The following is a 26,933-nucleotide window of genomic DNA, read 5'->3' as shown; positions in this document are numbered from 1 at the left end:
TTTGTCTGGGTTGCGGCGCACGCGGTCTGAAGTAGTTTAGCGTCAATGTGGCTGGAGGTCCGCGCGCAAAAAGTTCCAACTGAACTCACTAACTTTCAAGGCGCAAAGAATATAGCTCAACACACACCATGAAGGACGTAAAGAAAACAAAGGTACCGCTGCCTGGCGCGAAGCCGAATCGGAAACCTCAGAGCGCCCCACCGAAAGCACAGTTGAGCCAGGAAACAATCGATACCGACAGCGATTCTGCCAGCGAAAGCACAGCGCGACCGAAGAAAATCGAGAGGCCAAAAGCCACCATTGGCATTCATGTGAACGGTGTACCCAAGTCAAAGACCAAGCCTAGCAAGACAGACGCAAATGCTTCTAATTCTGCATCGAAATCTAAGCCCTCCCCGAAAAAACCGGCGTTGAAACAAATCGTGACGGAGCGCGATGTTGCAGACCTTTCCAGCTCCGAGGTCAGCGACGACGATGCGTCAGCCCGAGACATACAGACCAAGCTTCCAGGAAACGATGCGAAGAAGGATGCCTCGAGCGACAGCGAGAGTGGAAGCGAGAGCACAAGCGGCTCAGAGAGTTCTAGCGACGAATCGGATACTGATGATGCGCCGCAACCGACACGCAATCCAGCACCAGCGCAACCCCAAACACAAGCACCAACACAGTCGCATGCGGTAGAATTTCAACCAACCAGGGCATTTGTGCCCCCAAAAGGATTTAATCCTGTGCCACTGAACGACAAGACTATTTCGAGATCATCGACAGGCTTGTTTGAAAACTTGCAAGGGAAGCAAGTATGGCACATTACTGCTCCTGCCGGTGTTTCGTTGAAAGACCTCAAGGAGCTTGCAATGGAAAAAGTCAAGGGTGGAGAGGTGGTTTTGAGTCACAAGGGCAACGACTTTGGCTTCTCCCAAATGAACAAGAGTGAGGCTGGCACACGACAAGTTTTTATGCCTGGAAAGGATGGCATGAAGCCTGGTTTGTCTACCTATTACTGTTGATATGGCATCAACTGACTGTCGCAGTGCCTGTCCCGATAACGCAGAGTCTGCGTTTACGGCGTATTATGCAACTGCCAAAGCTCAGCTCGCTACAAGCCGACCAAAACACCGGCTCAGAAGCAGCAGCTTCAATAACGCGATCCACGATTCGAGCACCACGACCCCAAGTCAAGGGCCTGAAAATGCGCTTCCTTCCTACCGGCTTTACGGGCAATGATGCAGGAACTATCGGCGACTCAGATGATGAGCTTGAGCCAGCTCGGGAAACTGCAGTGCTCGGAATGCCAGAGTCTAGCAAATCTTCCAAGAAGCAGAAGAGGAAGCATGCCGATGTAAACGGCACGGAGACAAGTGAGGCACCCGTGAAGAAGAGCAAAAAACACCAAGATTCTGAAGAAGCCAAGCGGAAGGCGGAGAAGAAGGCTAAGAAGGAGAAGAAGCGGGCAAAAGAGGCGGCTTCTGTGGGTTCATGAAGGTAGCCTGGGGCGGATTATAATTGAAAAGTACATGTGAAGGGTGGGTTTCCTGGAGCCTTTGATAGCATGCAGCGAGCATGTGAACAGAAACGCGGACAGGAAGCGTCAGGTGAGGGGGGGCAGCCTGCATGGCTTGCAATGCACTCACGAAATTGCAAGGGGATGTTGAAGAGAGGCCTGTGGGGTGTTGATGTTGAGGTGGCGGCGATGATGGGAGAGGAATGCTCGTGCTGCGAGCGGGTACATTGTATAAGCCAGGGCAGCAAAATACATATCAAATACCTCCAAGGCCTGTAAAAAGTCACTTTGCCAGTGGCGTTGCTGTCGTCGAACACTGGGCTGGGCAGAGGATGCGGGCGTGGTTAGTGCATGTTAAATCCGGGCAGTTTGGCTGTTTTGGGCGGCAGGGCGGTACGCATGCGGGCCCCTGGTAGTTCTCGATGACGGATTGACACTAGCGGCCAGGGCTAAACAACGCGCGCTCTGTTGTCACAGGCGAGCCAGGCCATCACCGTAATTGTCGTGAACCTTCGCCTTGACCGCACCATGCGAATGAGCAGGACTCGCAGCTTTTGTATCCCACGCGACTGCCCTGACCGCTGTTGCTGCTGCTCCTGCGCGTGCATCTGCCGTCATGGCCCCCCCGTCCAACGACGCTTCCTCGTTCCATGCTGAGCCCTTGCAAACAAAGAGCAACTCCACACTCCCGACTCCCATGCCCACGCCTACCGACAACGAGCACATGGCACACCAGAAACCCCACGACGATCATGATGATACCTTTGACCTGCCCGACTCAGACCTGCCGCCGCTCCCCATCGGCGACGAGGACGACGACAGCATCATACCCCGTGCAGTCGGTGAAGAGGACGCGAACCAGGAGAGCGTCTTCGACGATGGCGAAATGAAGCGCCAATTAATGGACATTGAATCAAGTTTCATCCCAGAAGCACCCATCCACGCCGAAGCAACACAGTTACTGCCCGGTGCCGACGACACGTACCTATTCGGTGGCTCGCCGGGCAATTCGCAGCAGTCGTCTCGTCCAGCCCACGACGACTCGGCCATGCGCCGGGTCATGGACACGCTCGAGGAGATGACAAAGCCCAAGAAGAAGCCCAAGAAGCTTGAGGTGCGCAGTGGGCACACACCGACCCAGTCGCAGAACCGAAACTCCTTTCAGGCCGACTCCCCATCCTTTTCTGAAGCCCCTACCCCTGCCGGTGCTTACAAGACGCCCGCCGCTCGCCCGCCAGATTTCGACCCCGACGACTCCATGGACGCCGATACATCTACATCAGATGTTGCGCCTTCTTCGCCATCTGCACAAGCGGCCCAACGAAGCCAATCGCGCTCTACAGTAGAGCACACCGTACAGCAAGCGCGAGACGATGACGGCGAAGGCGACGATGACGATGACGATGACGAAGAAGAAGAGGGGGAGGAGGGGGAAGATGACCAAGACACAACAACTTCTCAATATGGGCAAGCCGCTCCAGGTGCCCAGCAGAAAGACGGCGACATGAGGCGCCCGACATCTAGCGCTTCCACCGTCAAGGCCCCTGATTTTTCCCAGACCGAAGATGGTTCCTCGCTCACCAACACGACTGACTCGAGTATGGACAGCACATCCATGCCCCCACCAAGTGCTCCTGCAACCATTCAAAAGGTAAGTAATCGACCAAACTACCTGCAGCACCGCAATGCGAGCCAGCGGTCATCCGTGTCCTCCCTCACCAATCGCTCCGATGCATCTGGAGACGGCGCAACCGAAGCAAGCCTAGGCGCAGACTTTGCCCTTCAAACTGGAGGTGCGGTACCGCGCTCAAGCGGACCGCAAAAAATGAGCATCGCCCTATCAAGACTACCAAGTTTGGGCAGCATCGCATCTTCCATGTCAGGATACAGTGACACTAACCCTTGGGACAAGGGCCGGAGTATCAGCGCCAATTCTTTATCCGCCTTTCTTCAGCCAGACAATAGTCTGGGTCGGTTAGAAGAAGAAGTCCCCAGTGCAACACCACCCGAGACACCACGTGCTCCTAGCGTTCAGGCTGCTGCGCCTACAGACACGGTCATTGCTAGACACGTCCAGGACATCCAGGTGCCGGATTCCATTGCGCGCGACTTCCGAGCTAAGCACTCGCGATCGCCTGACAGACGGCACATGGCTACTCCCTTCACACGCAGCAAGCATAACCTGACACTCAAGGAGCAAAACAGCAAGATTGATAAACTCAGCAAGGAAAACTTCGATCTCAAGCTTAAAATCCACTTTCTTGATCAGGCGCTCCAGAACCGATCTGATGAGGGAGTTAAGGAGATGATCTCAAAGAACGTTCAACTGCAAACAGACCTAGCTACGGAGAAGAAGGAAGGTCAGTCGATGCGAAAGAAGATCAGGGATCTGGAGCGCCGGCTCAAAGCTCAAGAAGAAGGATCCGCCAATGCCAAAGATGCAGCTGATGGCTCTGAGGATGGCAGAAGCGAACCGTCATCGAGACAGCAGGAGTTGGAGGAGGAGATAGAATTCCTTCGAGAGCGTTTGGAGTCAACTGAGATTACTGTAGATCAGTGGCAACAAGAGGCTCTTCAAAAAGAGGCTGACAATCGACGCATGGCCGACTACATCAAGGCAATGCGCGAAAAGGGTTCGAGTGGAGAAGCCGCCGGTTTCGATGAAGCTATCAACATGTGGAAGGAGGACTTCGAGGATGAGCGAGCCAGACGCGAGCAAGTTGAGACACGCTGTCAACAAGCCGAAGCCGAAGCCGATCAACTTCGTGAAGAAGCCCAGCGTTTAAGAGAGCAGGTGCAAGAATTGCAACAAAATTCCATGTCGACTCACCACATAAACAAAACTTTCAATAGTTCACGGCGGATCCATCAATCCTTCAACGGACGCACAAACGATGATTTCGAAGGCAATGACCCCACTGTACCAGCGTCAGCTGGCGGAACAAGTAGCACTCTTGTGGAACAACTGCAGAGCGACAACGACAAGCTACAGCGAGACTTGCATGCACAAGCTTCCATGCTCACATCAAGGAACCGAGAGAACCTCCGGCTGAGAGAAGAAAACGAGGGCCTGAAGCTTACCATCAGAAGGGGAGACGCTGGATCGACTGCCGGCGATAGCATTCTGGAGCGCTCAGTTTCTCGCAACCACATGCGGTCCGTGTCACGGGCAAGTGGTGGTACTCGCAATACGCAAACAAGCGACCCTGACCGAGATGACTACGAAGCTAAGAATGCAGCGCTGCGAGACGAGTTATCGCACTTGAAACTGTCGTACAAAGAGCTTGACGACCAGTTGAACGGTCACCTCGACATGCTTGAGACCTCGGAGAACAAAGTAAGGGAACTGGAAAAGGAGATAGAGGCTCAGACAGAAGATCTTCAGGCTTTGGCCAGCGAACGCGACGAGGCCTTGGAGCTGCTCCAAGACAAGGAACAGGAATGCGAAGAGCTGAGACAAGAAGCCTTGGACACTGTACAACGGCTGGAGATCGAACTCGAGCAGAAGCAAAACGAGCGTGATCGCCTCTTCAATGATTTGGAGAATATCACTGAAGACTTCCACGCTTTGCAGCAGGAAATGAAGAACGTTAGCGAAAGTCTTTTGGCGCTCGAGGACGATCGAGATGCAAGCCTGCGCAAGATCCAAAATCTGGAGTCTGAACTTAGCGACGCCAATGAAGAGTTGAACAGGCAGGACAAGGTCATCAGCGAGGAACGATCAAAGAATGAGCGACTAGACATTCAACTCGAGTCCTGCCAGGGTGAAATCGATTTCCTTCGAGAAGAGCAAGAAAGCGACAAGATCAAGATTGGCGAGCTCGAGTCAGCTCTCAACCATACACAAGTTTCACTGCAAGAGGCGAGAGAACGTTCACGAGACCTTGAGGAGCGCATGGTGGAAGAGAGACAGCAACGTGATGCCTTGGAAAATCAAGAGAAACAAGAGGTGGAAAAGATCATTACGGATCTTAATGCTCAGCTGACGAAGCTTAAAGAGGATAGCAGGAAGCTGCGCAAGAGCCTCTCTGGCGCAGAAGTCGATGCTACGACCTGGAAGCTACGACATGATGAGCTGGAGCAGACCCTTCGGGAATCCCTTGGTAACCTCAGCGGTACCAGGGCCAGTCTTTTCAAGGTACGAAAGAGTCATATTATTTGGTTGCGTTTCATCGACTTACAAATTGCATAGGATATTACAAAGCTTCAGCGAGATCTTCAGACTACCACACAAGAGCTCGATGTTGTCAAAACAGACCTCGCAGAGAAGGACCGACTCCTACGCAACCGTGATACCCTTTTGGAAAACACTGGAATGGAAAGCCGTCGCTTGTCTGAGCTTCTTGAGCGCGAGCGCCACGCACGTCGACAAGACCAAGCAGCCTTTGAGAATGCAAAGCGCAGTCACCAGTCAACCACCAGGGCGGTCCAGCAGCAAGAAGCGAAGATTATCGAACTTGAGAACCTTCGCAACCAAGACCGTCACAGACTCCACAATCTGGAGAAGCAGTACAAGGAACAGCTGCTTGAGCGCAACAATCTTCTCTATGCTCTATGGAACCGACTATCCACTCTTTGTGGCACCGAGTGGTCTCGCAACCACGCTGTTATCAACGGAGAGCTCACGTCGATGGAGCTCATTTCGAAGAATGTTACGGGCTTTAACAAGAACATCATCTTTGCGGTGAGGACCGTAGAGGGTATTATTGGCAGCTTCAAGCAAAGGATTCGAAACATTGAAAAAGACTTGCTTCGTGACTACCAAACTCTCGAGCACACTCTCGAAACTCGTGTCAAGAGGCTGGACCAGCTCGAAAAGCTCGTCATGGCTCAACGACAGTCGATTGGAAGACCTAGTACTGTTCGCGGTGGCGTTGTCGATCTCAACACGGCCGAACTGAACAAGCTCCGGACTGAGAATAAGACTTTACGATCTGAGGTTCAGACCCTTCGCGCCATCACCACTACGACGCAATCTGGAAATGACATTATCCTCAGCCGTTCTTCGTCAAGGGCCGGGTCACCCACCTCTAATAAGCGCGCTAGCATGGCACAAACGCTCCTGCGTGCGCAGTCCGCCTCAGTCGTGGAGCATCTCTCGTCATCGACACCTGGCCACCCCTACCCTGCTGCTGGACCTGTTCAACCAAGTGAGCAGAAGTGGATACATCGCCTCAAGGAACTAGAACGACGATTGAAAGCCGAGCGAGAGGCGCGATTGCTTGACCGCAGTGGTGCCAGGAAGCGGTTGGAGCAGAAAGTTGAAGAGAACGCCGACTTACGGGCTGCTCTTGAGAAGGAGCGAGACCGAAGGGATGAAGATATCGATCACCCACAAAGAGCCGCGTCAGCTATGGGGAATCGAGTTGGAGGTAGCGGACGTACCAGTGTGATTGGAAGCATGCGTCACGCTCATGGGAAAGATAGGGAAGAGGAAATGTATTAGTGCATTTTCTCTTTGTAGATCTTTTCTTTTCCTTTTTTTTCTTTGCATGTATATCCTTTTTTTTAAAACGCCTCCTTCTTCTTCTTCTTCAGACTTGTCAAGTACTCTTCGAGATTTGTCTCATTTGATGCTTTTTCTCTTCTCATCTTTTCATGACCTAATGTATAACGAAGACATAGCTTGACAAAAGAGGTGTCCGGGCATTACTTAATTGTTTTACTGTGGTAATTTCGGGTATACCATCCATCGAAAGAGGAAGGTGTCTTGATTATTTCTTTTTCAATGAATTGGGATATCTTGGTGTTTTATGGCACGTGATCTTGCGGTCTTACGTGAATACGTTTTGTGCGTGCAGGCGACGTTCGATGCATAGTGAATGGTATGCTAGGCAACAATAGTGCTTCTATTCTTCGCTTGCAAGGTATGATAGCTATATTTCACTGGTACCTAGGCACACGCTCCTACTACACTGTGCTTTGTCTGCGAGAACCGCTTTCGCAGAGCGGCTTCTGGCCGTATGAAAGCAGCAGGGTGATATCATGTCCATTTGCTTGGTCACGAGTGATAGGTAGAGCGACGAACTCACCGCCTATCGAGCCCACGTTTGATTCGCAGTGAAAGACAGCACGTGGCCTCGGTCCTCTCCTAGTATAAGTACTGCTTCCCCCAGTGATATTACTCCCCTTGAGCACATTAACTGTTGTGGAAATACGTGCAACAGCTAGTTGTACTCGCCCTAAGTGAAGCAATGGAATCGCATCGCAGTCCCAGTTGCAATCTCCAGGTTGCTCGCCAGCATTCAATAGAGTAAGCTTACCTGGTACCTATTGGCAGAGCAGTATACTAAATCATCTCCAAGCAATGGCTATCGTAATCTACACTCACTACCACTCATAATATCACCTCGTCCTCAGCAATCGGATGATTCTGATCTTTTCGCTGCTCTTCTATTCGATCGACAAAGCGCGTACAGGACGACACAACTCTCACAGTCTTGGACAAGGGAGCTCACTTCCACTGAGCAAAGGTTTTTGCAATCTAACGCTGATACGCCTCCGGCGCCCCCACTTCTGTATACGTCTTCAGGAGATGAGAAAACAACTCCTTGTAACACACCAGCATATATATTCCAAAGCAGAGCCATGCCACCTAAAAAGGCTGCCGCAAGCGAGAAGAAGAAACCAGTAGCAAAGACCACTCTAGATAAGACCAGAGGGAGAACGATAGCGCCTCAGAAATTAGTCAAAGCTGTAGGCGTAGCTGTGGTTAGAAAGGAGACAACAAAGACTACAGTAACAAAAGCCAGGTGCAAGCAGAAGCCTAACGAAAGCAGCAGAAAAGGTATATCGAAAACTACAAGCAAGGCGGCTATACCAGAGGATGAAGACATTACCATGATATCGTCCGGCGACGATACTGAGACGGAGGAGGAAACTAAAGAGGCCCAATCAGCCCGCCAACTCCGCGCAGAACTTGCCGCTGCAAAAGCGACGATCCAGCAGCTCAAAGCACAAGCCGAGAAAGCGCAACGCGACCTCCTCGCTGAGCAAGAAAAGACACGAGCCCTGCAGACCGAAAAGGATGAATTAATATCCCAAGTCGCCACCACAAAAGCCGAGCAAAAAGACCTAACCAAAGAAATGCTCGCCACAGAAGAAGAAAGACGAACCCTAAAGTCCCAAATCCAACACCTCACCACACAAAACACAAACCTAACGACCCGAACCAAGCATTTGGCCACGGAAAAAGAAGACGTAGCATCAACCAACCTCCAACTCCGCACCGAAAACATCCTCCTCCGCGACGAAACCCAACGCCTCAAAGCCTACTCCTCTGCCAGTACCGCCGCTCCGCCACCACCACCACTACAGTCTACATCCACATCTACGCTCCTACCTGCCTCCCCCGCACCCTCCAGCATCGCTTTCACAGACGAGGACATAAAGCTAGATAACGTTCGCAAAGTATATGTGCAGTTGAAGCGGAAGCAGGATAGTCTCAAGGGTATAGTGAGACAATTAATGTGGTGCACGAGGAACATGGTGTTGGATGAATTCGGGGAGTTTGGGGTGGTGGTGAGGAGACTGAGAGAGTGGATGGAGGAGGAGGATGAGCAACAAAAGCAGGCGACGAAGAAGCAGAAGCAGAAGCAGAGGGTGGGGACAGGGGGGTAAATGGAGACGACGGAATGGCGTGGGAATGCAATAAGTTTTACGAGTCAACTGTCCTTATGGTTGTGAAGAGAGAACCTATTTTTTTCATGGTGCGTGTCGAGTTTTCTCACGTGCTAAAAGCATGATAAAGAAAACGCCCTACAATCCAAACTTGCTCTTCATAGCCCCCATGACAAACCCTCTCTTTTGTTTTCCGACAAACTTGTTCACGTCATTAGCCCAGCCTGCACTATTCTGTGACAGATTGTCCATGCTATCGCCAACGATATTCAACTTCTCAGTCCGCTCGTTGAGCTGTCGCGAAGCCCATGCGCCCCAACCTTCTTCAGCTTGAGTACCGGCCTGTCCAGGATAGGATTGGTATTGTGCAGCAGGCGATATGGAAGATGAGGCGTTGTCACGGCGACGTTCCTGCTCGGCTTCTGCACGTTGTTGGGCAAGCTGACGGTTTGAGAGTGGACGGTCGGGGCCACCGACTGCGGGAGATGTTAGCAGAAAAGTAATCAATGATGATCATAGAGTAGATCTTACTGAGCAGGTCCATGTCGGCTGGTGTTACGTATTGGGTACCGGATATCCATTGTATGTTGCTGATAGTCGGTCGCGGCGGGATGACTAAGTCTGGGTTGAGCAAGACATCCTTTGCACGATCACTAGAAGGTGTTAGTATAGGCAACGATCCAACATGGATACCATCACTTACTATCGGAATCCGGCGCCGAATATGTTAATCAGACCTAACTCTGCTGGACCTTTCCATCCAAGGATATCTCCCGTGGCTGTGATGATCGCCTCTGAAAACCGTCGAACATCCAGAAATTCACTGACATTGACGGATGCGATTTCCTTCAGGGCTGGTATCGAGTAGGCTCTTGCACAACCATCGCCATAGAGACCAAGCAACGCATAACCATTCTCCTCGTACCTGACCACCATCGCGGCATCGCACAGAAACTGATCAAAAGTTTTGTGTGCGCCCTTGCTCGTAGCGGGACGGAACAATCTCACTTCAGAGCAGGTGACAGCCAAAAGCACGCCGTTGACCTTCAGCCCAGTCCTCAGACCACCGACAGTAGACTGCGAGGCATACGCTGGGCGGCCTGTGTCAGCATGTATGGGGCAGATACTCAGAACTCTGTCGTCTAGCGAGCACGCGCCTGCGAATTTTGCCGAGTATCGACCGTTTGCTTCTGGTAGTATCTTGAAGGTTGCGAGATGGCCAAGGTTGGTTCCAACGTGCACTAGGATGCTTGAGTAGTCTTCATCTTCGAGTGTCATAACGCTGAATTCAATGCAAGTCGGCCATTCCGCTTTCGGTGCTGCCTGAGTCGAGCTGCGCCGAAAACTAGAGCGTTTGTCGGATTTGATGAACTCTTGTACAGACGCTTGGAAGATGATTGCTGGCCCTCGGAGATCGATAATAGTAAAGTTTCCCCCTTCAAAACCGGCAGCAACAAAGCCTACATCAGAGTGCTTCAAAGCAGTGACGGGTCCATTGCCTCCATCGAGCAGTGTGAGAGGTAGTAGGCCCTCCTTGACAGCTCCCTCACTTCTCTCAGTAATATCTGTGAGCGCCTGAGGCTTGTTCTCGCCGGGTGGATACTCCTGACCTGCACGCTTGTTCGTGTTCCATCTGAATACTACCACTTCCCCGCTCTTCAGCCCAACTGAAAGCTCAGAAGCAACACCTGCGAATGAAGTTTTTGTGATGTGGACATCCTCTGGTCGTCCAACTGCTCGAGCAACGTCAACCTGAAGTAGTTCACTATTCTCAATCTCGTCAGCATGGCCGGCATCCCATAGTCGTATTGTGCCATCTGCATGAGCTGTCTGGACAATGTTTCGGTTCTCAAATCTCTTGAGTGGATGTACTGCTTCAGCACCACCGGTTAGGAATGGAGGGCCTTTTTGTCGCTTTTCAGTCATCCCGAGCCATCGAGTTCGCTCTACTGGTGCGAGATTGATATAGTTTATGTATGGATGGACAAGCGTCATGGAGAGGTGTAGTTGGTTGGTAGGCGTAATGGGCATACCGCTTGGAAAAGACAGAGTGATCAATTCGCCAGAAGCAAGCAAAGCAATTATTGCAATAGGGTCATGGCAGCCAGCGAAGTGCGGTGAAGATCTTGGGATGAGGAAAAGGTCGATCACTTCAGTGCCGGGTGGGCATGGCAATATCCTTTGCCTCTTGGGATTCTCAAAGTGAGCCGACAGGATCTGCCATGATGCAGTAGCATATACGGGCGTTCGACCCAACTCGAATAGAGTCAGACTCTTTGCCGAGATATTCGATGGCTGTCCACCTGCTACAAGGATGGCAGTATCATCGGGGTCCTGATTCGCGCACCATGCGATCTTGAAAATTGGCGATTTGAGCGCGAAGGACCCCTCCACTGCACCCGGGCTGAAACTGCCTGGGCCTGGCTTGTCCACGTTTGTATCTGTGAGCGTCCTTGCCTGTATAATGCGGCCATCCTTAGTATCCCAAATAACGATACTGCTATCTTCATGTCCAGTCAGAACAAAGGTTCCCGTTGGATGCCAGACGGCCTGCGTCAGTGGAGGTTCTCGCTCCTTAAAGACAGAGCCTGGATCTGAGTCTCCTCCTGGCGCCCCTTTGGGAAGACAGTAGTTGAAAAAGTGGGTGGCTTTGTTTTGCTTGAACGAATAAATGACTGCGCCGGAGTTATACCCAATCAGTAGAGAGCCAATGTCTCGAGGGTGCAGTGACAGCGTGATTACGGACGTCAATCGGGATCGCGGAAACTTTTCCCTCCACAGATTGGGTATTTTGAAGGGCGTGAGCGTCTCTCTGTCGAGATCATATGCATACACCTCACCATGCTGTGTGCCCAAGAGCGCATAGTCGATGGCAGGATCACTGTGGAGTGCCGTGATTTTCGCAGGAGGCGAGTGTGCGTTTAGCAGTTTCTTGGTGTCGAGGGAGAAGACGGAGAGGTCGTTTTTCGAGTCTACGCACAGAAGCTTCTCGGCACAGAACTGGAGGATCTTGACGGAGGCGCTACGGTTAGGAAGCGACAGCACAACCTCGACCCGCTTCTGGCCGAATACATAGATTTGACCGGGGCCATATTTGCTCTCGCTTGTTCCGACGGCGATGAGAGACTGAACAGGGTCGTATGCGAGCTGGGTGATTTTGGAGTTTATGCCATAGTTGCGGATCTTCACATGTGGTTAGCTTGCACGCGTTGGAGGAGGGGCCTGTGGCAGAGGCGGGGGTTGCGGCAACGTGGGCATACATGGTCAAGCACAAAAAGATCAGGGCTGAGGCCTTGGGAGAGATCGTTGCTGATTCCAGCTTGCTTTCCGCGCAAGAGATGAGCCATGGTGGCGTGTGTGTCTCATGGCGCTGTGCTGTGAGGCTGCGGTGGACAGTGTCGGGCTGCACCTGGCCTGCCATGCACTGTTTCGCCGGCAAGAACGCGTTGCGCGACGTCATCCGGCAACATTAAGCGGCCATGCAGGGTCCACCAGCCACACAGAGAGCGCGCAGCGCTGACGCCAAGCCACACTGCCCAGCCACACCTGGTCATGCATTTCCAGTCATTCCCAGCCAGTTCACCGACATCTCTTACCATTGACTCAGCAAGTAGCATGGTAACATCGCCCCAGATTGTTGTAAAAAATATATACACAAGTTTGATGGATGTTGTGTAGTACCGCCTGTATTTGATACCAATCTCACGATGAACCCCTCTGCGATGCTCAAAGACCGACATTCCGACACCATCCGACTGATCCACTTGCGAAGACACTATTTTACAACTTCTCTTTTTAAATGTTTGCTTCTTATAGCACTATGCCTCTCCGCTACTCTTTGATGCCACAGTAGGCACTGGCGTGGCGCCTTTGCAATGCCACTCCACACACTGCACGTTTCCCTCTAAGCTATCAGTGATGAACAGCGTCTTACCGTCTTTGCCCCCGAAACAACAGTTCGTCAAATTTATTCCCTCTGTACCCGATACGATTCTTGCCTTCGGTGTTCCGTCCGCATTGACAACGAAAATAGACCCCAAACTTGGATGGCACACAAACAAGCTCCCTTCCTCATCCATCGCCAACCCATCTGGTCCTACTGTACCGAAACTCTGGAAGAAGAGACCCACTTTGCTCGTTGTTCCATCTGCATGAAGTGGGAGCCGCCAAACCGCGTTTGAACGAGTCATGGCGACGAAGAGGAACTTTTCATCAGGCGACAGCACGAGACCATTGGGGCTGACGCCATTCTCAACGAGTGTGTCGAGTTTACCATCGGGAGATAGGCGATACACTTTACCAGTGGGGTCTGTTAGTCCGGTCTGGCCCTGATCAGTGAAGTACAGTTCGCCCTTGGAACTGAATACCAGATCATTTGGACCTTTGAAGCGCTCTAGGTTTCGACGCGAGAGCCGTGGCGATATTTTGCCTGTCGATGGATCAAATGTCAAGATGCCCTATAGCCAGGTTCAGCCGATATCTGGCTTTGCTGTATGCTCCTGCAAGATACCTGTTTGTAGTCTGCAACCGCGATTTTGCCTTCAGGGTCCACGGCCAGACCGTTTGGCTCACCGTCCCACTCGGCTGCGACTGTCACTTCTTTTGTGGGCGAGATACTGAGTATCCGTCCGTACGGGACGTCTACGATATAAAGGTGGCCTGAAGAAGTGTAAACCGGACCTTCAAGAAAGATGTTCTGAAAGGCCCGACTGAAACCGCCTCGCCATTCCGAATCGCGGTCCTTGCATCTGATCTCATCCGGGACACGACAGTATAGGGATGCGGCTATTGTGGGTGGCGGCGGATAGAAGTTCATGTTGTGTGGTTATGTCTTATGAATGTTTACGAGATATCCCACGATATCTATCCTCTCGTTGGAACATGGCATGCGCCGCGAAGTTTACCAATTGCGACGTGCTAGTCCTGTGTTCTTTCGGGGTCAGCCGATCCAATAACGGCCCATCCCGCTGAGGTCTGATGGATATACCAATCCCATCAGGAAAAGCCGTCGGAGTGGGGCCGAGCGTGCCTGCCGCCTATCGTGCTACGCACCCCCAGATTCTCCACACCTTTCTCCGCATTGACTGAACTTACAATCTCCGATTCATCTGACTGCTTTTACAATCCATTCGATGCCGGCCTGAACATCGCATGGTGCTCAGAGGAGAGGGCATGATGTCGGGGAAGGTAGCGATCTGGGGGATCCTTTAAACATCTTATCTGACAAAAGACGGGGGAAGCATTGTGCTTTCATCAGAGAACAACTAGCCGATTAAGGTAAATTGTACAGGAAACATCCGGCTCCAGATTCCCAGCCACCATTGCATGAAGCTAAGCAGTACTTGGACACCTATTTCACGCATCTTCATATCGATTGCACAATCCTCATTTGTGAAGATGTTCTTACAACCGCATTCTACCATTTCGAGGCCTGAGGACGCGTCGCCAACCCCAGACCGCTTCCATTCGATCACGATGTCTGGCAAGGCACCGTGCGAGCCGCAGCTCTAAGAAACCATTTAGACATTTGGACACCCGGTGATCTCATCACAACACTCAAATCACTGTCCCGGACATTCGGACCATCCAGCGAGTCATTAAGGTCCGTGTCCGCACGCAGCTGAAGCCATGAGATGGGTTTCCTCGGGCGCTTCGGTGGGTGAAAGACCCAACTTCGGGACCCGTGCCGAATGCGGGGTCTCCGCACATACATCCCCAGCATGGCAACGCTGTCGTGTCGAGGCTCTCCAGCTAGCGATTCATACATGATTTTCGGCTAGTAGAAGGGCAGTTGTGTCCTCGCAAGGGCTACTCAAACAGCTGCTATTTATGCTACGCGTCTCGCGCTCCCTCTTTCGTGTTGACCAGCGCTGCTGTAATCTATCGTCGATACTATGGCCAAGTCAAGTCTTCTTAAAGATACAGTCAAGGCTATCAAGGCGTGCCCGCCGGAGATATTCAATGTTTGGCTTTTCTTTTGTACGGCCGTGTGGAGTTTTTCTGGTGTGGCAAAGGGATTTGATGAAGGTATGCTTTGCGCTTGTCTCCCTGTAAATGAGATGCTCACCTTTGATTCAGGCAATATAGCATCAATTGTTGTGCAAAAAAAGTTCAAGACCGAGTTCGGAGTCATTCATGAAACCGACACCCAATATGCCAGTAAGAAGCATCTGTTGAAATTACTTTTGTATCATCCGAACTAACCTTTTGTGCTGCCAGACACCAAGGGATGGATCGTTTCCATCGCCACAGCGGGTGCCGTCTTTGGCTGTCTAGCTTGTATCAATCTCGTGCAGCTATGGGGACGAAAGTGGACCATGTTGGCCTTTACGGTCATCTACATTGCCGGAATCCTGGGCCAGACTTTTTCAAACGGTAGCTTATCGGCCTTGTACGCTACCCGTTTTATTACTGGTATCGGAATCGGTACCACGACCGTTTTGCCTTCAATCTACCTTACTGAGGTGAGTACCTAGCATGTACAGTTACAATTGCAAAATACTAATTCCAGACTTCCAGATTGCCCCTCGAAGCATTCGTGGCCTACTCACCCTCCAATACGCCTGCTGCCAACAACTCGGCGTCGTCTTCGGCTTCTTCTTTAATTACGGCATCACAAAATACCACTCCGGCACGCGCCTTCAATGGCAACTCCCTACGGGTTTGCAGCTCGTCCCCGCCGTAATCTGGGGCATCGGCATTCTCTTCACCCCCGAGTCCCCCCGCTTCCTCCTCTCCAAATCCAAACGCACAGAGGCTCTCCAAGTCCTCTGCCGCTTCCGCAACCTCCCCGCCGACCACCCCTACATCGTCGCCGAGTTCGCCGGCATCGAGCATCAACTCAACCTCGAAATCGAAGCCGTAAGCGGGGCCACAGTCTGGGATCTCTTCAAAGAAACCTTTTCAGTAACCGAGTACCGCCGCCGCTTCGTCCTCATGTTCCTGTGCCACATGTTCGGCCAGTGGTCCGGCGCAAACGCAATAACTCAGTATTCGCCCTCGATTTTCGGGTACTTGGGTATTGAGGGCGAGGAAGCGCGGTTCCTTGCCACAGGTCTCTACGGCATTGTCAAATTTGTCTCTGTACTCGTCTTTTCCATCTTCGTCATCGATTTTATTGGGCGCAGACGGTCGCTTATGCTCGGTATTACGCTACAAATCTTGACTCTGACGTTCGTGGGTGCGTACCTCGGTGTCACGAATGGAATGTCGGCCGCGGATATCGAGGCGAGTGCGAGCGCTACAGCGGCGAGTAAAGCCAGTATCGTGGCTATTTTTATCCATGCTGTGGCGTGGTCGATTGGTTGGTTCTCTATTCCGTATCTTGTTTCTGCGGAAGTCTTTCCTGTTCGTATTCGCTCGCTCAACGTCTCCATTCTCATGGCGTTTCACTGGGCGTTCTACTTTGGTTGCTCGCGCGCCATGCCGAGTCTGCTCGCTGCTACGGATCGATATGGTGCGTTCGTCTTCTTCGCGAGCATCTGCTGCATGTCTTTGATATATGTTTACTTTGCGCTGCCGGAGACGGCTGGACGCTCACTTGAGAGCCTGGATAAGCTGTTTCAGAGGCCATGGTATACGGTTCGGAGAGTTGCGTATCCCACTGGAGATGATTTGGCGGATGGAGGTGCGCGAAGTGAGGAGAAGCTGGGGGAGGTGCTGGATGAGGAGAAGAACGGGGAGGTACGGATTGAACAGCATACGGAGAAGAAGTGATAAGAGTATAAAACCAAGATAATAATAGGTCTAAGTAGGCGCTAGCTACGCTACACAACAGGATCCAGCCTAGTTGCGGGACGTGTACGGTCGTACCGTGATAATCCGATGTAACTAAACTCTCTTGGAATTAACATTCGTTAGGCTAATGCTATTCTAATGTACAAAAAATTGACAAGCAAGAACGCGGCCATATCTACAGCAGCATCTTCCTGGGGTCTTCAATGTACTCCTTGACCTTGACCAAGAAAGTAACGGCCTCTCGTCCGTCAAGAAGTCGGTGGTCGTAGGTGAGGGCGAGGTACATCATCGGCCTGATCTCGACCTTTCCGTTGATGGCGACGGGCTTCTCCTTGATGGCATGCAGACCGAGCACAGCCGTTTGTGGAAGGTTGATGATGGGGGTGCCCATCAGACTGCCAAAGACACCACCGTTGGAGATGGTAAAGGTACCACCGGCCATATCTTCAATGGTGAGCTTGTTATCGCGTGCCTTTTTGCCGAGGTCAGCAATGGCCTTCTCGATGCCAACCATGTCCATGCTCTCTGCGTTCCTGACGACGGGTGTGACAAGACCCTTCTCGGTAGCGACAGCAACCGAGATGTCGACGTAATCGCGGTACACAATGGTGTCGCCCCCATTGGGGCCCTCAATGGAAGCGTTGACAGCGGGGACATCTCGCGCAGCGAGGATACAGGCGCGGGAGAAGGCGGACATGAAGCCGAGCTTAACGCCCTTGTTCTTGAGAATCTCATCCTTGTAGAGCTTGCGGAACTCCATGATCGAGGACATGTCGACTTCATTAAAGGTGGTCAGAGAAGCGGCCGTGTTTTGCGACTGCTTGAGACGCTCGGCAATTCGGAGACGCATGCGGTTCATCTTGACCTGCATTGAACGGTTAGTGCACATGTAATATGAGACGGACTCTATAGACATACGCGACGCTCCTCACGGCTGCCGGGGGTTGCGGGTTTGGGCTCCTCCTTTGGCTTGGAGTCCTTCTTGGGCTCAGGCTTTGATTCCTGCTTGGGCTGCTCTTGTTGCTTAGGAGGCGCTGGCTTAGACTCCTCCTTTGGCGCCTCGGGCTGAGACTGCTCCTGTTGGCCTTCAGGTTGCGATGAAGTCTCCTGGTCCTGGGAAGCGGGTTCCTTGGGCTCCTGACTGGCTTCCTTCTTTCCACCTTCTGGCGCCGCGCCAGGCTCGAGCTTCACAATCTCCTGTCCGACAGTGACGGTGTCCTCCTCATTGACCAGGAACTCCTTGATGATACCGGCCTCAGGCGCATTTACAGCAACGTCAATTTTGTCCGTCTCAATGGTTGCGATTTCCTCGTCCTGCTCAACAAAGTCGCCAACCTCTGCACACGTCGTTAGCTTGCCCCCGCAGTCGAACAGCGAGAGTTGATCGCACGTTTTGACCATTGTTTGAGGGTTCCCTCGGTGATGGACTCGGCCATCTCAGGCACCTTGACGATGGTGTCGGCATAGGTTCTTATCTGCTCGAGAGCGCAAAGGCGCTGTGAGGAGAGCTGGCCTGGCCGCCTGTGTGGGGTGTCAGTTGATGGCATGTCAATGGGGTAGAGCAATTGGCAGTACCTTGAGGCCTGGCCGAGCAGACCGGATGAGCTGGCTTTGGTGAGAGCCGAGTAGGAGCGGGCAGTAGGAGCGCATCGGGGGCTTGCGCGCAAAGCTCGCACAGAGCGCATGGCAGCTGGCAGGCGGCGGAGACACTGTTGGCCAGACATGACGGGCAGATAAGCGAGGACCGAAAAAGAAACGAGAGGGGCGGGGAGAGATGGACGCCTGGGTGCGGGCAAGGAGCGATTTGCTATGCGATAGTATGTTTGGGCAAGAGGAGAGAAGACTTGAGGCAATTCAACAGCGATGATGCAGTTCTCAAACAGGCACAGCAGCCTCTTATGTAAGCACGGGTCCCGCATTCCGCCCTCCGCACTATGTCGCGTCCACATCACATAGTCAATACTGAGCACCCCAATCCAGTACAAGTAGCCAATGGACCGAGTTTTACGTATTCGCTATCTGCCCAATCATTTCAATCCCTGCTTTCCATACATCTACAAGGTACTAATTAGAAAAGAAATACGCGGTTTCCGCAGAAAAAAGAGCAACTACCTCCAATCGGACGCGCAAACGCTTGGTAACAAAAAAACACTACACATATGGGGCAAAATAATCGAATACCTCGTTGATCACTTCATTTGTCCAGAGACAGAACCCCTCCTTTGAAAAAAACGCCCCTTTGAATCATCTATGGTATCCAAATAAAACACAGACACACACCTTGTAAACCGTCCGATCGTTTTTTGCTTCCACACAGAATATGCCTACGTAGGCATGGAAGCACCATTAGGGGCACCATACACTGAGCCGTTGGGAGGCTGGGGCGTTCCGGAGCCTTGCCTGCTATTATTGAAGCTGTTCTGGGCTGCGAGCCGAGCTTGCGATTGAGCGGCCGCTTGTGCTTGTTGGCGCTCCAGCATGATTTGCTGTGGATTGTTGGGCATGCCATTGAAAGGGGTCGTGGCAGCGGGTGGCTGTGAAGTACCGTACTGTGAGGGTCCGTAGTATGTGCTACGCATCTGACCTCCCGACACCGGTGTGCTATAGCCTGGTCGTGCGCCGTAGTTAGAAGGCGTAGGCGTAGGCGCGCCCTTGATTGGTGAAGCGGTGCGTTGCTGTGGTGCTTGACCTCCATTGTAGAGGGGTGCACCGTTCTGCGGACGTGGATAAAAGTTGGCCTGGTTTTGTTGTGCTGCATACCGATTTTGGCCCTGTGGTTGAGGCGTCGAATTGTAGTATTGTGAGCCGGCAGCACCACCGTATCCACTGGGTTGCGCTGAGCGTTGCGGGAAATACTGTCCAGAAGGCGTGGTTCCGTAGCTTGTTCGTGTCGCCTGCTGACCATAAGAAGGTGTTGCAGCGTATGCTGGCCGGGAAGAAGGGGCATAAGAGGCACCGCCTGGCTGAAAAGGCTGCTGTACGCCCGAGGGTGAGCGTTGCAGATGTATAGAGGAGGACCGATGCATAGGGGGTTGTTGTGAGTACATAGGGCGGCCACCTGGTTGCTGTACGGACGGTGTAGGGCGGCCATACTGGTGACCAGCTGCGGGATAGTGCGCACCCGCGCCAGAACCCGTGCGCGCCAGTGTCGCGGGTGTGGAAGCAGTTATTCCAGATGTCTTTGAAAGTTTCAAGAGCTGGTCATCCTCCAAGACTCCTTTGTACTCTTTCGTATCGAAGAGAATCGTTCGACTGATGTTCAGTTCGTCCATTTGGTCCCCATTCAGTTTGGCAACGGCGTAGGGTGGAAGTTGTGAAATCAGTAGAGTCAGCTGCGACTTGAGAATCTGATAGACATCAAACTCTTCAGATGATGGCGTTGATGGACTGCCAGCCAAATTTGCCAGAGAGGCATTCTGAACAACGGGTGTGCGTGGGTTGGTTGTAAGTGAGAGGTTTCTTATCCTTTGGTAGGAAGCCAGTGTTTCGAGGAGCTCTGAGATATCTTTGAGAATCTGTTCCGTATCTTTTTCTTCTTCGCTCTTCTCTTCTGTGCCAGGCAAGATATCTCCATTAATAGGCGTAAAGTTTTCAACAGCTTCTTTGAACAATTCGTCCTCGTCAGCGGTTCCATTGGCAAGTGTCGCCTCTCCTTCTTCAGGATCGAGTAGCACTGGGTCGATTGGGAACATTTCATTGAAACGCTTTTCGCCGATCTTATGCCACCACACCATATTCTTTGTCTCCTCGGGAATGATGGCAGACGTATCGTCTCGGGTTGGCGCAAAGCTAGAGTATGCACTGCGGAAAAGAGCATCTTCCTTTGCTTGCTGGACCGCAACGAGAATGGCTTCGGACGGTGGTTGTTGAGCCTCTCCCATGCTCAGAGCACGCTGCCTGCTCTTTTGCTTTGCAGTTGGCGAAATCTGATCTTTGGGCATGTCTACGCCGCCATAACCTAGCCAGAAACCAGACGACAAGTTTTGATGTGCATACGATTGGGAGCCCTTGCACCGAGGCTTAGGGGCTTCCTGGTGCGCAAAGGTAATGGTGTTGTTACCTTTGCTTGTTGTTGGCCTTGCAGACTTGGGTGGACTAATTTGCGTCAGATGAGGAGGTGCCCGAAAGACATTTCCGATTGTCGCAGGTTGCTTCTTGCTATCTGGATCAGGAAGGGGGTACACTTCCGTAGTGCTAATGAGGTTTGGGAGATTTGCCTCGCGGAGAGGCAATATTACTTTGACGGCGGTGTCGAGGGTGGATATGGGGGTTGTGGGGGATATCTTTTGAGGCTGCTGCAGGCTCGAGAACAGCTGCTTAGGTGGCGCGCTTCCGTACAGTGTGAGGACCGTCCGACTCTGAGGACCCTCTGCCTCATGCTCTTCTTCCTTGATAGCCACCGGAGTGCCTTCTTCCTTTGACGCGTGTGGAGCTGCCTCTTGATTGGATGCTTTTGCCTGGAGGTGCTCTTTGCGTGCTTCTTCTCTGCCCACTAAGTTCTTGAGAATTGTCTGGAAAGCGAGGACCTTGCCTTGGAGCGCAGTGTCCTGGGGAGACGTTGTAGTGGCCGAGGCGTCGCTTGCGCCTGTAGAGGCCAGAATGTCCGTGGTCGCGTTTTCAACATCTCTTTCGAGAGCGTGCAGAGAATCGTAGGAACCGTCTTGGATAAGGGTAGTGATGGTTGCAGGGCCAGTCGGGGGAGTCAGTTTGGTGCGCTTGGAATCGGCTTCTCCAGAAGCAGAGCGGGTTATCGACGAGGTTATGGGATGCGACAAGATCGAGGGTTGCGTGTCGTAGCTACTGGGGAGTCAGCATATGGACAAAAAGGCGGCATTGCCAGTTGCACAGGGAACAGGTTTGGCAGCAGGCATACCTCTTGAGGACCTCGAGTATGTCATGCAATGCCGCCTGCAGAGAACGCGTGCTGTCTGCTGGGACGTCTGCTTGAACGGGCGCGGGAGCGACATTGGAAGGCTTGGGACGGGGGCTGGCGAGTTTGCGCTTTGCAGCCGAGGGCGATGTGGGCGCAGGCGGAAGGGTCGGCGGGGTGAGGGTGCCGTTGGCGGCGGCCATGGTGAGCGGTGGGTGGTGCTGGGGATGCGCTCGTGATGGCGTGGGATGGAACGCGCTCAGGGCGGCCGGAGGAGTCGTTAGTCGCTTGTCTTCAGCAGCATTCCCTCGCCGCGACGGTGCAGGGCGCGATGCAAACAACAGCTGCAAGAATAAAAACTCGGGCTTTGGCGCAGACAGGCACGAGATGGGGCTCTGTGACGCGCAAGGGGCCGAGATCTGGCGATGGATGATGTTGGAGAATTGGCTCTAGGTTGCCCGTGGTCCAGATGCGTACCACGGCGATGAATGAATTGCTTGCCATCAGCCAGTCAACCATTGCAGCGCGAGGCGCAGTGCCAAGCTTTTGCGCCACATCTGCCAAACTGCGCCACATCTATGATTTTGCTGCTGCCCTCCGCCCGCTATCCACTGCCCGCCATTCACCCCGTCTTTTTGCTGCAATTGACGTCTACGCGCCCTCGCCCTGGTCGCTTCCGTCAAATGAATGCCCTTCATCCTCTCCCTGGCAGCTCCACGTAGCCCGCATCGTCCTGGCCGTTGTGTGACGCGCCTGGCTGTCCGCCTGGTAGGCCTTTCTCACCAACAACGCCGGCTTGGATTGCTGCTGACCTGCTACTTAAGCTTCCTTCCTTCACTGCATCCACACAAGCCCCTTCCTTTTCTAGCCCCGACCACTGTCACGTGAGACATCGCTCTTCGTTGCCAGCATGCCATCGTTCCCTCCCCTCGCCAAACCGCGGCCTGTCTTTACCTCCCCGCAACGGCCCGCCTCTGTGTCGCCTCGAGGCACTTCAGACCCTATCAAAGCGCCATGTTTCCACGAGCAATTTAGCTCCACATGCCGAGCCAGACGACTTTCAATCACCACTAGACGCCGTTGAAGATTTCGACAATGACACCCCGTTTCGTGCCCAGTTGTCGCGCAATGCCCGAAAGGTGCTACGCGAGAGCAGACCTGCCACTGTTCTGGCATCCATCAATGGTCCAGCCAAAGATCTCTACAGGGATAACAACTCCAGCCAGAGCGCTTCGGCGTGCACTACGCAAGACTCTGTAACCCAGGAAAAATATCCACAAACCCTTGCGACAGCCGGCATACCCGTGCAACATCCTGAGCCTGTTTCGCTCTATTCTGTCCTTGCGCGCTACATCAAACACTGCACCTCCTCACCTCCATCAGAGTCTGATTTTCGCTTTATTGCTTCAGAGTTGCACTTGCTGCGATCCAAAGGTTACAGACCCGAAAGCGTAGAGCAGTGGGCAGCATGTCTTGTAGAGCCCAAATGCAATGTGGCGGCTGCAGTCTTCGAACAACAGTCTGAGGTACCTCCTCTCTTCCTGCTGTTGCTTTTCCTGCGCCGCAAACACATCAGAGTGCACAGTCTGGGGATCATTATGAGGCACCTGGACCGGATTGTCCAGTTAGACATTCTTGAATGGTCCCAGCTTAAGATCATTGCAGTCCGCCTGCTCCGCCATGTGCGCGAAGTCTGGCCTGAGTCTGTAACATGGGTCACGTCTTTCCTGATTTCTCAGTCCAGTTGCTTGCACAATAGGTCGCCCCGGATACTGTCTGATATGACTCGCTTCTTCAATTCTTACCTTGTGTTGCTATGTCTGCCCACAAGCTTCCGGCCCTTAGTCTGTGCCACTTACCAGGAAAAGGCTCAGTTTCAGATACTCAAGTACATGGCTAGCACATCACCATCTATGGTAGTGTCACGCCCCGGTTTCCGGGCAGTAGCTCGTAATCAGTTGGCCCACGCCAAGACCACTCAAGAACGAGAGTGGGCAGAACTCAAAGGCCCATCTTGGCCACCGTGGAAGGAGAACCGCACAGCAATGGACGAAGAAAAAGGCTACAATTTTGGTGCTTCGCGGGCCTCTCAGCTCTTACATCGCATGTACGAAGCTGGATACACTAATCGCACGTTTGAGGACATGGTACAGATCTATGCTGGTTGGGATACAGACAACAGCCCAACAATACAAACTCGGACTACACTACCGCATGTTTCTTCGAGATTCAACGACAATCACCAGATGCGCCCGCTGCTCTGGGCTGCACGTATACGGACCACACGCACGCGAAGAGAGGCCTGGGCGTGCTTCTTGTCTCACGAGCTTTCGGACGAAGGCGCTCATTCCGAAGTGTACCTTGCCATGTTCGAAAAATTACATTACTCTGCTGTAAAGAGAATACCCGCCCTACCGCTTTCGACTGATGCAGATCAAGCTCCCGAAGAGGATATTAATCATCTGCTACCCGGAGACATGAAAGAGGTCCTGCCAGATCCTTCATCTTCATTGTACTATGTTTATCTTAGTGAGCCTGTTCCTGAGTACAAAGAACTACTGGAACGAATGCGTACCACCAATATCAGGCCTTCGCATCGATTACTTGCCTTTCTCCTGGAAACATGTCCCGACTTCCACACATGTCTGAATTTACTGCATATGAGTAGACACGATTTTAATGGTGGTATACGTCGCATACTCTATGGTATGAACGACGACGATGCCTCGGTCCGTTCAGTTGATGGGTACCTCTTCACAGCCATCATCCGGTTCTTGTGTCGTTTTGGGCGTTTCGAGCGGCCGCCTCCACAGGAGCCCACGGTGCTGGATCCTCAAGAACATGCGCAGCAAATTCGGACCAACAGGAATTATCTCTTGGAGTATGCGCATAGCCTTCTTGTACGCTATCGGCCGAAATATCGGCCCGCCTGGACAATCTTTATCAACAAGCTGCTACATCAAAGAAAACTTCCACAGGCCGTCCAAGTCGAACGCTATAGGGTCGTCTGTGACTTGCTTGAGTACATTGAGCAAACCGATCTTGATGTTGATGATGACATATTTGGCTGTGCATGCATGGCGACCACGTATGCCGCACAGAGTATGGACCAGAGCATTGCGTCTATCAAAGACGCGCGCTTGTTGTCGACAGGGTCGGCCCGTCTCAGAGCGTTATTCAACAGCTTAGTTGGGGCCAATGTCAACATGCATTCCCATCCAGAACAGCCTATGGGTGCTATTCCACCACATGTTCCTGGGCCTACAGAGCTTCACCTTTATGTGCGAGCCTTGGGCGCTCTGGGTGACTATGAAGGTCTCTACTCGTTTACGACCTGGCTGACCAATTACCGTTCTGAAGTCAGTGTACGTGCGCAAGCACAGCGCGGTGGCATGGACACTTTGTTCAGAATGCTGGTAGCATTGAGACTGGCTGTTAGCGGTGGAGGGCCAGACATGGGATCTCAGCATGCATCTTATGCACCCGAAGACATTGCTCTGCTCGTCAGAAAGCAGATTGATAGTGTGGAAGAATGGGGCGGATGGCCGACGCAGGAGCATGTCAAGATGTACATTCAAAAACAGTTGAAGTCACAAACTCCGTCTGCAGGAGGGCGGTAGAGTACGAATCTAAATACGGATATTGTGGTTGTTATTGTCGTGATACCCCGTAGACCAGCCCTCTCGAGTCTGAATACAATGGTTGGTCGCATCAATACCTGAGTGCAGCTCTGGATATACTGCAACAGTGAGAGAATATAGGAATGGAGACGATACTAAATCAGCACCAGCCAGTACTTTCACGCTGGAACAGGCCCTAAGCTATCTTTTTCCAGGTCAGGATACGCCTGCTCCAAAGATGCCGTCACTTGCGCAAACCTTTCCAGCCACTGTAACTCCATCTCTGCACGAGGCACAACCAGCACCTTGCGAATATCCTCCTTCGCATCTTCGATATAAACCTGAATACGAATCGGCGTAACGTCAGCGCCTAGATTCTGTCGCTCCATCATACTTGACAACTCTTCAATCGCGTCCCCCTCACTCTTCCCTTCTACCTCTTTACCCTTTCTCACATCACCAGCCCACACCGGCCTACCCTCAATAACGCTCCTACACTCCTCCATCAACTCCCCCGCACCCTCCACCTTTCCTCCTTTCAGCAATCCCGTTCGCAGCACAAACCCATTAAACAACTGCACACAAGACTCGTACGGCACAAGCCCCGGCCACGCAAAGCGATGCAAAAACCTCTTGTGCCGCCGCCACTTGCCCGCCCTCGCCACATTTACAATCCGCCTCGCCTGCGACCGCATTGTACTGGGTATATGCGTCGCATTCAGCGTACTCGGCGGGCTCGACCGCGGGTCAAACGGCATCTTGAACCGCGTAGGATGCGCTTCGTACAGCAACGCCAGATGCTCGAGTTGCCGCGCTAGCGCTTCTGCATTTGCCTCGCGGGCGCGCTGGTAGGATGCCAGAAACGAGACGAGCGACGCGGGTGTCGGGAACGAAGCAGGGAGTTGCGGGAATGAAGGGTCATTTGGAACAATGGGTCCGAGTACCGAAGTCACCATGCGGGATAGGTGGTTAAGCCAATGTTTCGTCAGCGCCTCGGTCGTCTGCAAATTCCGCAACTCGACGACGCTGTAGTCAGATCCCCATTCTGAAGCTTTGTACTTCAGGAAGCGGAGACTCCACTCTTGTTCGTAGATTGTGGTGGCATCGACGTGTTTGCGCGAGGGCGGGAAGCCGTGTTTGGCTACTGTGTCGGTTATAGCCAGGAGTTCTTGCAGCGAGGTGATGGCGGCAGGGGAGGAGAAGTAGCGGTGCCAGGAGGAAAGACTGTGTTGGAGGGACCAGATTAAGCGGGGGCCTGCGCAAGAGGAGAGGCGGATGAGTTGGTGGAATTGGAGGTGGATAAGGATATCTTCGTGGAGTTCGCAGGGGAGGGATTCAAGGTTTTTTGATATGCGGTGGTATTTTGTAGTTGCTATCATCTTTCTTTATTTATTTTTCTGCCTCGCCCCGGGGGGTGGTTGTTGATAATATAGATCCGGGTTATGTATTATCTAAATTTTGCTTGTTTCGTTTATGTGACTTTGATCGTGAACATCCCAGCTTTGCTTGGGCGGTTTTTGTACGTAGCAAGTAGGTGGGGTACGTACACGAGGTTTTGAGTCATTTGCAAAAGGGCGTTGTTACT

General features: G+C 52.5%; 10 protein-coding genes across 10 annotated transcripts; 5 read left to right on the top strand and 5 right to left on the bottom strand.

The window, feature by feature from the left end:
• Positions 1-128: 128 nt before the first annotated feature.
• Positions 129-1,480, top strand: COCMIDRAFT_83772 (uncharacterized protein; the record flags this gene model as incomplete). Its single annotated transcript, XM_007685614.1, has 2 exons — positions 129-984; positions 1,032-1,480. The coding sequence occupies 2 exons, from the start codon at positions 129-131 to the stop codon at positions 1,478-1,480; spliced, it is 1,305 nt and encodes a 434-aa protein (XP_007683804.1).
• A 3,229-nt stretch (positions 1,481-4,709) lies between these two features.
• On the top strand, positions 4,710-5,000 carry COCMIDRAFT_72012 (uncharacterized protein; the record flags this gene model as incomplete). Its single annotated transcript, XM_007685613.1, has 1 exon — positions 4,710-5,000. A coding segment is annotated over one exon (291 nt), but the record flags the coding sequence as incomplete, so codon positions are not given.
• Positions 5,001-8,341: 3,341 nt separating this feature from the next.
• Positions 8,342-9,121, top strand: COCMIDRAFT_83866 (uncharacterized protein; the record flags this gene model as incomplete). Its single annotated transcript, XM_007685612.1, has 1 exon — positions 8,342-9,121. The coding sequence occupies one exon, from the start codon at positions 8,342-8,344 to the stop codon at positions 9,119-9,121; it is 780 nt and encodes a 259-aa protein (XP_007683802.1).
• A 138-nt stretch (positions 9,122-9,259) lies between these two features.
• Positions 9,260-12,468, bottom strand: COCMIDRAFT_22696 (uncharacterized protein; the record flags this gene model as incomplete). The annotated part of the gene is made up of 4 exons (XM_007685550.1): positions 9,260-9,597; positions 9,653-9,774; positions 9,825-12,304; positions 12,382-12,468. The coding sequence occupies 4 exons, from the start codon at positions 12,466-12,468 to the stop codon at positions 9,260-9,262; spliced, it is 3,027 nt and encodes a 1,008-aa protein (XP_007683740.1).
• Positions 12,469-12,939: 471 nt separating this feature from the next.
• Positions 12,940-13,937, bottom strand: COCMIDRAFT_83901 (uncharacterized protein; the record flags this gene model as incomplete). The annotated part of the gene is made up of 2 exons (XM_007685611.1): positions 12,940-13,578; positions 13,632-13,937. The coding sequence occupies 2 exons, from the start codon at positions 13,935-13,937 to the stop codon at positions 12,940-12,942; spliced, it is 945 nt and encodes a 314-aa protein (XP_007683801.1).
• Positions 13,938-15,015: 1,078 nt separating this feature from the next.
• Positions 15,016-16,837, top strand: COCMIDRAFT_32930 (uncharacterized protein; the record flags this gene model as incomplete). Its single annotated transcript, XM_007685574.1, has 4 exons — positions 15,016-15,124; positions 15,200-15,280; positions 15,341-15,585; positions 15,641-16,837. The coding sequence occupies 4 exons, from the start codon at positions 15,016-15,018 to the stop codon at positions 16,835-16,837; spliced, it is 1,632 nt and encodes a 543-aa protein (XP_007683764.1).
• Positions 16,838-17,033: 196 nt separating this feature from the next.
• COCMIDRAFT_1545 (uncharacterized protein) lies at positions 17,034-18,582 on the bottom strand (the record flags this gene model as incomplete). The annotated part of the gene is made up of 4 exons (XM_007685531.1): positions 17,034-17,723; positions 17,777-18,195; positions 18,249-18,379; positions 18,434-18,582. The coding sequence occupies 4 exons, from the start codon at positions 18,580-18,582 to the stop codon at positions 17,034-17,036; spliced, it is 1,389 nt and encodes a 462-aa protein (XP_007683721.1).
• Positions 18,583-19,182: 600 nt separating this feature from the next.
• COCMIDRAFT_1544 (uncharacterized protein) lies at positions 19,183-21,931 on the bottom strand (the record flags this gene model as incomplete). Its single annotated transcript, XM_007685530.1, has 2 exons — positions 19,183-21,655; positions 21,732-21,931. The coding sequence occupies 2 exons, from the start codon at positions 21,929-21,931 to the stop codon at positions 19,183-19,185; spliced, it is 2,673 nt and encodes an 890-aa protein (XP_007683720.1).
• Positions 21,932-22,415: 484 nt separating this feature from the next.
• On the top strand, positions 22,416-25,348 carry COCMIDRAFT_1543 (uncharacterized protein; the record flags this gene model as incomplete). Its single annotated transcript, XM_007685529.1, has 2 exons — positions 22,416-22,496; positions 22,553-25,348. The coding sequence occupies 2 exons, from the start codon at positions 22,416-22,418 to the stop codon at positions 25,346-25,348; spliced, it is 2,877 nt and encodes a 958-aa protein (XP_007683719.1).
• Positions 25,349-25,527: 179 nt separating this feature from the next.
• On the bottom strand, positions 25,528-26,727 carry COCMIDRAFT_32926 (uncharacterized protein; the record flags this gene model as incomplete). Its single annotated transcript, XM_007685573.1, has 1 exon — positions 25,528-26,727. The coding sequence occupies one exon, from the start codon at positions 26,725-26,727 to the stop codon at positions 25,528-25,530; it is 1,200 nt and encodes a 399-aa protein (XP_007683763.1).
• Positions 26,728-26,933: the final 206 nt, after the last annotated feature.

This window comes from Bipolaris oryzae (assembly GCF_000523455.1).
Source record: "Bipolaris oryzae ATCC 44560 unplaced genomic scaffold scaffold_11, whole genome shotgun sequence".
Taxonomy (NCBI): domain Eukaryota; kingdom Fungi; phylum Ascomycota; class Dothideomycetes; order Pleosporales; family Pleosporaceae; genus Bipolaris; species Bipolaris oryzae.
The sequence above is the reverse complement of the archived record's forward strand: the minus strand, read 5'-3'. Positions and strand labels throughout refer to the sequence as shown.